General features: G+C 39.2%; 1 protein-coding gene across 2 annotated transcripts; it reads left to right on the forward strand.

Annotated features, from left to right (window-relative positions):
• The first annotated feature begins 1,700 nt into the window (after positions 1-1,700).
• slc25a16 (solute carrier family 25 member 16) lies at positions 1,701-12,229 on the forward strand. 2 transcript variants are annotated; one of them, XM_033614073.2, is made up of 10 exons: positions 1,701-2,021; positions 2,210-2,354; positions 3,517-3,609; positions 3,695-3,828; positions 4,055-4,118; positions 5,406-5,527; positions 5,681-5,747; positions 5,903-6,065; positions 6,183-6,251; positions 8,022-12,229. In XM_033614073.2, exons 2-10 carry the CDS (start codon positions 2,264-2,266, stop codon positions 8,176-8,178), a joined length of 960 nt encoding a protein of 319 aa, XP_033469964.1. In that variant the 5' UTR covers positions 1,701-2,021; positions 2,210-2,263; the 3' UTR covers positions 8,179-12,229. The 2 variants fall into 2 exon arrangements, with proteins under 2 accessions (XP_033469964.1, XP_078016664.1); XM_078160538.1 differs by having other exon boundaries at positions 1,701-2,019; positions 2,232-2,354.
• The last annotated feature ends 133 nt before the right edge of the window (positions 12,230-12,362 follow it).

The following is a 12,362-nucleotide window of genomic DNA, read 5'->3' on the forward strand; positions in this document are numbered from 1 at the left end:
TAAACATGTTAGTTTGACTGAAATCATACTAAATTGGATTTCTCAAAGTATAAAATACATAAAAATATATATGACACATAATGCAATTGGGAGTCAAATTACTCCTGCATGTATACAGTCAATCGGATCCAAACTGGCCTAGCCTATTAAAATCCATATGAGTACTTAAGATAAAAAAGAACATCTAAAAAACAAAACAAAACAAAAAAAAAAAAACAATAAAATGTGACGGTAGGCTACATCACGTTGTGTGGGACGGGGTCGCCATCTTGCTAGGTACACGCTCTGTTATCTGTCTTACCAAAACATATGCACTCAGTCCAAAAACGAGATTGGCCCATATAAAAGGACTTGCTGATGATAGCTGGTTAGCTTAATAGGTAGAGTCTTGATGTAATAATCACACTTCATGAGGAAATTCAAGCCTAGTATTGATTTTAAGTATCTGGAAATATGTGCCATAAACTATCTGAGGATTTTAAATAGGATCTGAGCCCCAGTAAATTTATTGTTCTATTCATACATTCATAATAAATGGCTTTTAAGCACTTTATAGCTCCAAACCAAAATTGTTTTTTTATGTAATGTTTTCTTATTTCAAATTAAATAAATACTGTGTTGATTCATTGACTATATAGCTAATAGGCTGGACCAGCACCGTAGCCCATGCACCCCCCATCCCCAACCTAGTACACATATTTGTAATATGCATAATAACTTATCTGTAACCACACTATTTACATTTCATGATGGGCTTTATAGATTTTCCACTTGATCTTCATCATCACCTTCTGAGCACAGCAGGAGTCTTCTCTTGCAGATGCGTTCACACTTTTAATTTGTTTCACACATTTTTCCCTTTTTCAAAACAGTAAACACATATCTTATAGCAAGACCCAAAACTCTATTGGATTAACCATGTTTAGCAAAAGGAAATCATGAATTTACAGCTGATAGAAATTATTTGCACAATTATGTATGTCTAATGCACCCATGTGAAACTCCTTTGCACAACTCTACAATCATCAATCAGTCCTTATCCATCTATAAAAGATTTTACCTCTGTGTTGCATGCGTTGTAATAAAATATATGTAATAAGATGTCTGTTTTTAACAGTATTTCAACAGGGCATCTTTAGTTAAAAAAAAAAGTGTGAAAAGTGCAGGTGCAGAGTGTAGCAGGGTTTGTTATCTCTGGAAAAATTATATTTAGAGAAAAGAATACAACTCATTCTGTGATGTGCTTGCTTGTCTATTTTTGGCACATACTGTAACTATGTAAAGTAGCAACAAATGGATAAAGCATATAGCACAAAAGAACTAAAGAAGAACTTGACTAAAGAATATATTCATGTTGTTTGATGGAGATAGTTGCCTTTGTTGCATGTGTTTAATGTTTTGTAAGTAAAAAAAAAAAAAAAAACTTTTTGCAAACAAACTGACTTTCAGTTTAGGCCTGTGTGCGAACTGTTTTGAAAATGTAACTTCTGAATGGACAAATTTGTTCAAGCAAATAAGAAAAACAGTATTATATAGCCTAGGACTATTATATTATATTTTGTAACGTACATTTTTTTTCTGTTTTACGTTGTTTCTCCGCTTCTTCCCAGTGATATCATCCTTAAAAGAAAAAAGAAGAAAAAAAAATCGCCCCCGTCACCCCTCTGAAACGTCACATACGTCATTAACGTGCGACTGTTGTCGGTCAGGTCCAGTCAGTCGGAAAGGACCGAAGGGCACAAATGCAATCGCCAGTATCTCGAAAAGTGCCTCAGTTTCATTTATTACCACAATATTTAGTCCGTGTTTGACCTGAAATAGAAAAGGACGAGCTTCTCGGTGCGGTGACAGCCAGTGTCCATGGTAACGTCACAGTTTAACAGCCAGGATCATCCCGAGGAAGTGGGGAAACGAGACAAGCTGAAAACTCAGCGAAGGAGAAACAGATTTGTTGAAGACATATCTTCGCACCGACCTTCCCTTTGGCTGTTTTTGTGCCTCTAATAGTTTTTAATTATCGTGTGAGTATTAGCTTGCCTGTTAGCTAAATCTTCCCACTGGTTGCACCCTAACCGTTAACTTATGTCCCATTGAAATGCCATGACGTAACAACATTACACCGGCCTAATTACAAAACCGCATCGTCTGATTAAATTCAAATGTTTGTGTGGACTATGCGACATGCTCACAGTCACATGTCCATTTACAGCTTTTGTTCCTGAATTGCACAGCTATGGATGTGGCAGACACCTAAGCAGGAAGGATGACATCGGAGGCTGCTGTCTCCACATCTGCCATCAGCAGCACCCCTGCCAAGAGGGACTACCACTTTCTTCGCTCCTTTGTAGCTGGAGGTAGGATCTGTTTGTACTATCACATTCAAGTCTGTGGTTATTTACATAAGGCAGAACACTTTGACACAAGGACATAGTTTCAAGCCTTGCTGTATCTGCAAGACTGCATTCCTTTACCATACAAACACCATGTCCTTTGCTTTGATCGTCCCTTGCTTTGGTTTGTGACCCAGAAACAGGTGTTGCACAACCACCCTGACTTTACCCACACTGCACATAGTCATCAAAACCTTTATAGCAGGGGCACCCCGTAGCTCAGTGGGTAGAACAGGCAACCCATGTGCAAAGGCAGTGACCTTGCTGCAGGGGCCACAGGCTCAAATCCAGCCCGTGGCCCCTTGCTGCATGCTGTCCCCCCTCCATGCTTCAGACTGTCCTGTCGTTAAAGGCAAAAAAATAGCCCCATAAATAATCTTAAAAATGACTTCATAGCGGCTCTGGAAACACCATTCCTCCTCTGCCACCTATCTCTGACCTTGCTGTGGAGCCTAGCAAGCAAAAATAAAAGAGCAATGAAAAAAAAAAGAAAATATGACCCAATCGATCATGACTTCACACACTCAACATCATTTTAAACATACCAATAAAAGTGTAATCCACCGCTGTTTGATTGGAGATTATGTGCACTTTGTTACAAAATTGTTATTCATGTACTTTATCCCTTTACCATACCCTTAAAGCATGCTGTGTTACCTTTAGCACAATAGCACAGCCTGCATGTGATGTCTGAAACTAATGTTGAAATCGACAGTTTTTGCAATCAGATCAATCAAGCTGGGTTTAAACATATTTTTAGTCTGTAAGTATTTGGTTTCTTTCGTCACGCTTGTATTACAGGAAAGACAGTTGAGAGGGTTTCTGTGTCGTCATTTGTGGTTTCTCATCCACTGTATTTTGAAACAAATTTTGCACTTGGAAAATCTGAGGGGTTGACTGCTTTGTTCCCTTGTCCGCTGACTGTTGGCTTCTTTAAACACTTGTAAGACCAATGCTTCTCTTATAATTCAATGTTGAACTATTCAGCTATCAGTAAATGATAGGCTTGTTTCATCACCGGATTCATTATTTAAAAACATTTAAAAACTATTCTACTATAGTAACAGCAGAAGTTGAATACTCGATAACAAATGTGTTGATGCTGTCTTTCTCTGTTTTTGTTTAGGTGTTGCAGGATGCTGTGCCAAGACAACCATCGCTCCTCTGGACAGAGTCAAAATTCTCCTTCAAGCCCAGAATGCTCATTACAAACATCTAGGTAAAGATATCAGCGGAAAGGCCAGTAAGTGTTTGTTTTCACACTTCTGTGCCTCATGAGTGAAACTTGTGATCTTCCTTTGCAGGAGTGTTTTCCACTCTCAGAGCTGTGCCACAGAAAGAAGGCTACCGCGGCCTGTACAAGGGTAACGGGGCAATGATGGTCAGGATTTTTCCTTATGGAGCCATCCAGTTCATGGCCTTCGACAAATATAAAAAGGTACAGTGCATGTTTTACGGTGGAATAACACATTCAAAGGGCAATGTTATAAAAACTGGGTGGTAGTAAAACCGAGGATAGCAGTTGTCCAGAGAAACGCAATGTGTTTTTGTTGTTACTGTATATGTTGTTCACTATAATGACATTTTGCTGCAGTTGAAGTGAAATGTCTGTGCATTTTTATTTCATTAGTGAACCTGTTGACCTTCGTTTCCTTCCTTTATAGCTGCTTAGTAAAAAGATTGGAATCTCCGGACACATCCACCGCCTCATGGCAGGGTCTATGGCAGGTAATTTATCTTCCTCACTGATAAGAGCTGCCTTTTCAGTCTTTGCCAGGTGGACATCATGTGCTGTACTGACATAGACATTGTGCCACTTACTGTTTCTTCTCTCGTAAATTTATCGATTATAGGCATTGTTATTTGTTCCCCTTGAATAGAAGACTATATTCACATTTGTCACCTCTGTACAAACTTTCTTGTATACTGCGTCACTAGGATGCAAGCGTCACACCTTGTTATTGTGTGTTGTTAAATTTTAAAATAAAAGATACTGAAGTAGTCAGGCTCCCAGTCTGCTTGCATCAGTATAAAGAGATTGGCGGTCATATCTTCGACAGCGCAAAGTGACACACAGCACAACTGTCATGCTTAGTTATGGCATAGGGGCGTGGCTTGGGAACTGATAGGTTGCTGGTTTAAGTCCCCCTACAAACCAACTATGTAGAGTGTACTGGTAGCTGGAGAGGTGCCAGTTCGCCTTCTGGGCAGTGCCAAGGCACCAAACCCCAACTGCTCGGGGTGCCAGTCCAAGGCAGCCCCCTCACTCTGACATCTCTCCATTTAATGCATGTAGCTCCTGTTTGCACATGTGTGTGTATTGTCCTAAAGAATATCTTCTTTAAGACCGACGCAGTTGTCATTTTCATGGCTAGCGTCCATGTTGTGTAAGCAGCAAATGCACTTACTCCCCTCTGTACACACGCATTAAAAGAGATGCTGCGCGCATTTATGCAGGAGGAGCAACTTAACTTCATTGTTTTGATCAGAAGCTATAAGTTCAGTTCTGTTTCCTCTGTCACGTTTATACTTACAGTTTTTAGTTTTTGCTTAAATGTCCCACAATATTTGCATAAGGGACATCACTGCTCTTACTGCATTACTCTCAGCAGAAAACTCGCAGAATCTGCAATGTAAATAGCAGCGGCCAGGTGCAGGCACACCTGGCTTCTATAGGGAACACTCTGATTTGTTGAATTAATGTTACGCCTAAAACACACCCATAATTAATCAAGGGACTAAATACAGCCCTCTTTGCCCCTTGCACGTTGCTGTATGCCCAGATTATGCACCGTTTAACCAGCAAAAGTGGAGTTGGACACACCCTAAATACACTTGCGCCATGCACTTTGGACCATGCTCTATAGATTGTTTCAATAGGGCCCTAAGAGACAAACTGGAAGGTCAGTCACATAAAATTAAATACAGCTACTATGCCTGTTTAATCTCAGTAGATCATAATCATAAACTTTGTGTTTTTACACAAATGTTTGTTCTCACGGTGTGTGTTTTCAGGGATGACTGCGGTGATATGCACCTACCCTCTGGATGTGATCCGAGCCCGACTGGCCTTCCAGGTGACAGGAGAGCATCGCTACACTGGAATTGCCAATGCCTTCCACACCATCTACCTTAAGGTCTCAAACAAACAACACAGTCTTCACAAACCTTCATTAAAAATGCATTAAAAGACTCAGTATGACTGTCAATGCAAGCTTATTTTGTTGATTTAGTCAATAATGTGTACTGTATCTACCTCTGACAGTCAGACCTCTTTTCTTTGTGTGCAGGAGGGGGGTGTCATGGGCTTCTATAGGGGACTTACTCCAACACTTATTGGAATGGCTCCGTATGCAGGTGATTATTTTGCATATCTTGACACCATTCTTTGATCATGATTCAAGAAATCAACATGCAGAACAACATAAGATGTCCTCCTTCACATAATTCACCAGCGTTCTTTGTGTTGCATTAGCTTGACTCTTTGTCTCTCACCTGCTTCTGTCCTCCAGGTTTCTCATTCTTCACTTTTGGCACCCTGAAGAGCCTCGGCTTGAAACATTTCCCCGAGCTGCTGGGACGCCCCTCCTCAGACAACCCCGATGTCCTCATTCTGAAAACTCACGTTAACCTGCTCTGCGGGGGGGTCGCCGGTGCCATCGCTCAGACAATATCGTAAGTTCCGTCGGCAGGCAGCCAGTAAGCCTCAAGCTCAGAGCGTGGCTGGAGTTTTTTATTGATTACAAAGATTTATTGATGGTTGATGTGTCACATTGTGTTTCTTCTCACTAGGTACCCTTTGGATGTGGCAAGGAGAAGAATGCAGTTAGGAGCCATTCTTCCTGACTCTGAGAAATGCGTGTAAGTATCCTCTCCATATTCTGTGATACTTTGATGTACTGCTCTGCCTTACATCTGCCAGTGTGTGCAGTGTACTCAAGAAAATAATGGTGAGACACATCTTTTGCTTTTGGATTTTCCTGGTGTCTCTGAAGAATGTTGTTTTGAAAACAAACAAAGAAACAAATAGCTTCTCCAGTATAGTGTTCTCACGTCATCTGGTTTTAATTGTACGGGGTCACATGGTAGGAAACAAACTAAGTATGTAAATCCTTGCTAACCACTGTGTAATCTGTGCTCTCTGATTCACAATCGAATCCATTTACAGTGTAGCTTGATCACACTACCTGCTTACATTCCTTCAGCCCACTACCTGAATGTTTATTGCTTCTATGGCAACAAGTGCCAGCTGAGGTTAGCCCATATCAGTTCAGCTTAATCGTCCGAAAAATATTAGGCTATAAAATTACAATTCGGCATACTTAATGAGAGCCAGTTATAACTACCAACAGTCATACCTATTAGGACTTCAGTGAATGTGTCGTTACAAGTTAAATAGAATTAGAAAAATAAATGCTTAAATCCCTGGGAAGCTACATTAGCGTTTTGAATCTTCAAAATCATGTGTACGGTTATGTTACACATCAGGTTTTTTCTTTCCTACCATGTGACCCCAGAGGGGTTCTGTAGATTTAGGTGTTTTGTAGTGAAACTGTAATCTATTGGGTGACCCTTTAAAATGAGAAATGACACACAACACAGCGCTGATGAACTTCATCTTTTCACAAGTATAAGGTTAAGTGATCATCTGGCTACAGGATTAATTAGTACTGAAGGGGACTTTGTCCTGTAATCTCTTTAATACAGGGTCCTTAATAAATAATGTTTGGTCCCTGTTTCCCTCTGTGTTGAGGGGTCCATGTTTTGAAAATTAATGGAGGAGTTCTCTCTTAAAATATTTCCATGTTTGGTTTAATAAGGAGAGTCTGATGATGAAGTGTGTGCTTAATACTGGTGGGCTGTTTACATTTGATATAATGTTAAAGTCCTAAACTTCAAGGAGTATAATCGCAACTAAGCTGCAAAACTACGGGAACATACCGTTCATACCTTTACAAGATCACACTATGCCAGTGCAAACACTGCTTATTGTTTTTGCATTATGTGCTTTTCCTTGATTTTAGAAGAATGCTTTAAAAAGATCCAGGCAGTACATCAGTAGAAGGTCATTTGTCTCATGCACAAGTTTTTAGGCATATCTCAAAAACAAACTTTTTTTTTTGTTATTTTATTTATACCTTTATACAATCATGTAGCTCAAAATACTCTACACAGCAAAATTGAAGCATACAATAATAAAATACATAAAATAAAAAATGAAAATAAATTAACAATAATAAATAAAGATTTCAGATAAAGATCATTAAAATGTTAAAAATCAAAAACCTGGAATCAATAGGATAAAAAAATTAACACCAGGGATAAAACAATGTCAAAACCAATAATTAAAACTTAAAAAACTAACATAATAAGATATAATGAATTGATTAATCACGCCTGTAATGTCAATAATAAAAACTGTAAGTTGTTGTGTAAAAATATCCAAGATTCAATACTTAATTGTCAGCTCAACATAGTTATAAATTTGCTTGGTGGGCTTAAAGAAAATAAAAGCTTCAGGACATAACATGACCACACTTAGGACAAAAAAGCCCTTAAAACTGTAGATTTCTCTGTCTGTTTTTTTGTCAGTCTAAAAAGTGTTTGACTTCCTGTCTTGCACCCAAACAGATCCTTGAGGAAGACCCTGATGTATGTGTATACGGAGTATGGGATCAAGAAGGGATTGTACCGAGGGCTTTCTCTCAACTACATCCGCTGCGTCCCCTCCCAGGCTGTGGCCTTTACCACCTATGAGTTCATGAAGCAGATGCTCCACCTGAACTAGTCGCTGTTTTTATACATCCCGAGTCTCGCCAGGGCCCTTTGTGCTCCAAGTCGCAGATCAACCTCGATGCTTCCATTGTAGAGTGATGTCATTTGGTACGTCTTAAACTCTTCAATATGGGAATCACCCTTCTGTCGAGTTCACTGAAGGCACCAGGGAAGTCATTAGACGAGAAAGGAAACAGGATATCAGAGAGTAAGACACTCCAAGTCTGTCCTATTTCATTCCTCCTTACTTCCTGCTTTTGTGAGTCGCCACCTCTTAAGAGAAGTCTTACTCAAACACAACATGTGGCTTGAATTTGAGCAACTCCCTCATCAATGTGGATACAGCAGGTCAGCGATTGGATGGTTGGATGGCTCAGGGCGACGATATGCTCTTTAACATATCGCCCTGATTGTGTAGAGGCCCCTTTGTTCGCACAGATGTTCTCTCACTTGGCTTTTTCTGTCTGTCTTATGATCTGTTGGGATTTTAAGATGTATATCAACTTAAAAAGATCAAATTAGCAGCTTTTTTCTAATCAGGAAGGGAACTCAGCGAGATGCATTAATTTGAATAGAGTATCACTAAATTCTTCAGCTACATATTTCTAAAAATCGTCTATCATATGTTCTTTTTACCACCAAGGTGATCAAAAGTTATTGTTGAAATGTGGCTGGAGTTTTTAAATAATGTGATGATTTTCAATGTTTTGTTTATTCAGTTTGTCTTTAAATTTACAGTGCCGATTTGGGATGCAGTAACTCGAGGAGAAGTTGCTGTTTGTGCGTTTTTGCCTTTGTCCTCTTCACAAATCTATTATTAATGTATCACAATTAACCGGCAGGTTTTTTTTTTTTATTTTTAGAAAGATGCAGTGACGGAGGTGGCACATGATTTCAGTTTAAGAAAATGTTATTGCCAAAGCTTGAAACAGAGCAGTTACTGTTATGTGATTTAAATTGCTTTGTTTTTTACGTTGGTTAACGTGCACTCTTATTTTTTAGTCTGTAGCTTTGATGATATTGAATATTGTACATCTTTTCTCAGCTGTGATCAGAGAGATGTTTTGAGTTTAAGATGTCAGCTTTTCTTTTTTTTTCTTTTTCTTTTTTTTTTTTACATAATATGGATGTAGATCTGACATGTCTTGCAGGACATGAGGGGACTCAGGAGAAACTTGCACTTCATCACTATAGCTTTTTCTTCTTTTATTTATTGATTTAGCGACTTGTTGCCACTGGGTGGCAGCATTGAATATCAATTGTATTGTTTACCATCAGAGCTGGACACAAATATTCATACACATTTCAAACATCCGCACAAGTCAGAGGAGATAATTTTCTGTTTAGCTGAACAAATTGTCAGATAGTGATATAATATATATGCAGTGTTTTTAACTTAAATTTTCGACTATTAACTTGAGCTACTGAATGGGTGTGTGCATTTAGGCTGAACATTAAAGTGGAAACAGACAACTTTTTTCTTCCCCTAGTGTTTGCAGGTGTTGCTATTGTTGCCGCCACTTTGCAAAGACAACCAGATTGCTATTTGTTTTCCTCAGAGACGAGCAACTACCACAGTTCCCACAGTTACCTTGGTTGTTGCACAGTCCGGCATTTCCACAGCTGGGGATAGTGACTGCAAAGACCCACAAACTCACAGTTATACTTTGGTAACTAAACCATAGCTACCAAGGAAACCATAAGCAGTATTCTCTTTCCATATAGCCTTTGTTTTCCAGGAGATCATACCTGGTTGGCTCATAGGGAACGAATCTAAACGCTGATGGTGCCATTATTCTAAAGCCATTACATTGTGCAATCACTTACTTCAAAATGATAAGCTAAAGCAAAAAGTGTGTCTATTTCCACTTTAATGACTGAATGAGTGTCATTTAATCACGTTTGATCTTAATGTTTACACAAGTCTCATCAGTTTGTTTTACAAGCGTTCTCCTTTTTTCATCCTCTTGCCTTTCTTTATTCAATTTCTTACTTCACCAGAGAGATTAATGTGTTTTATTGAAGTGTCGTCACATGCTTTCAGTTGATGCTTCAGCCTCTGAAACACTGCTTATGAATTGGGGGGAGGGGAGACTGGTGAAGAGCAGATGGTTTCCAACCTTATTGGCTTGTGACCCCTAAAAATGAAGCAAAGTTCACGCACGGCCACTCATCACAGCTTTTATATATCCACCAACCAGTGATTCTTTTCCCTTTTAACTTCTCATATTGTCTCATTAAAAATTGCTGAAGGCCTGAAAAGATAAGGTTACCCAATATTTATCGAAAGAGCAAAAATCAGAGAAAAGCCCAAACACACAAACACAAATTCATTTAAAGACGATTCAATAATTCTGTCTACTTGCCCCACCCAAATCTGCAATTTCTTGGAACACCCTGCCCTAGATTAGGAGACAACGCCACCTTCACTCCATCCTCAGATGTACCGTTTAGATCCAGCAGCCAGCTGTCAGCAGTGTGGACAGTCTGGAGTTAAAACAGGAGTTGTATATGTAGCTATGGTCCTGTGAATACTAATATCTAAACATTAAAACATCTGAAACAGGCCAGTTTGGACTTAAGGAGAGAGGGACACTGGAGAGGTGATCTTTCAGAGCTGTGGGGTGGTGTGTCAGTGGTTGTAGGGTGCTGCAGAGGCAGGGGTGATGGTATGGGTCAGGATTCAAATGCACTTTTTGAATTTGAGAAGAGAAGCATGTTCAAGCTAAAATGGGGTGTTGAAGGACAACTTCCCCCACAAAATGGCCATTTGTATATCAGTTACATACCATGTGTTACCTGTAATTTGTAATGAAAACTTTGTTTTCCTCACAAGCCTCCATGGTGAACGGAGACTCCAAAAAAGGCGAACATTGTTCATGAATTGACAGGAAAATTATATGAAAACATACATTTACAAACTCACACAAATCGTGCACTATAATCTAAGTCTCATTCATCCAGTCGTATGCTCTGAACTTAACAAACGTATTTTCACTAAAACATTACAGAATAATTAATGAATTATGTTCGTCCTTTTTGGATTTTCTGTTCGCCATGGAGGCATGGGAGAAAAACAAAGCTGTCTTTACAAAGTCAAGGTAACACACAGTAAGTAAGTGATACACAAATAAAACATACAGACAAAATATTCCTTTAAATTGCTTTTTGATCATATTGTGACCACTCAGATTCATCATGTGACCCACTGGAGGGGTCCAGGCCCTGAGGTTGGGAACTATAATGACACAGACTACTGAACACTTTGAAAGTCAGTCACTGTTAGAGGAAGTAAGGTGGCAAAAAGGCTTCAGTCACCTCGTTGCAGCTCCTCAATTAAACACAGCACAAAGAAACATTGGATGAAGATTTGTAAATTTTCTATGCTGCTTGCATGATTGAAATTGCTACCGAGATAATTTACACAACACTGAAACCAAAATGTTCATTTTAGTGTGCCTGTTCAACTTGTTGGAAATGAGCAAAATCTCAAAGCGTAAAATTCTCCCAGATCACCTTGAGAAGTGCGAGTAAAGAAGCGACTTCTATGTAACTCTCATTTGCTGAGTGTATGTAACAACAAATGAGCTCTAGCATCCCGCTGCGCCCACCTGCCTGGGCTTAAGAGCATAATCACACACTCTCGCTGGTTCTAAGTGGCAGCTACCATTTTGAAAACAAAATATAATATTCAGCAACATTTCCGCTTATTCATAGTGCCACTCATTCATCTACAGCGCTTTCATTTTCTGCTCTTTTGATTTGGAACACATGATCTTTCACTGCTCCTGTCAATCTCTGAGGACAGATCAGCTCTGTTCCTGCTGCTCACTGCAACAGATGTAACAAAGGACGGTATTTAAATATGTAAATGTACGTAATAGTACACTGTGCTACTTAATGAAACTGTTAGATGTGACTGAAAGATGTAGTAGTTTTCAGAATGACTGAACAATGAAAATTGCCTTTTTCTTAAATTGTCTGACGTTTTTTTTTCTGTTTGTACATGTTCAGTTTTGCCTGCCTTGCTGAACCACATTACATGTCACCTTCTTAAAACAGCACCAACGCTTGTGTCTTTATTTTGTCTGTGAGTGTGACCTTGTGAATGATCTTGTCACGTACGTACTGTCAGACAGCGGCAGAAGCTGATTCAGGTGTGTTTTTATCCTTTTAGAGAAAGAGAGGAAAAGTTTT

Source organism: Epinephelus lanceolatus, chromosome 17 (assembly GCF_041903045.1).
Source record: "Epinephelus lanceolatus isolate andai-2023 chromosome 17, ASM4190304v1, whole genome shotgun sequence".
NCBI classification, from domain to species: Eukaryota; Metazoa; Chordata; class Actinopteri; order Perciformes; family Serranidae; genus Epinephelus; species Epinephelus lanceolatus.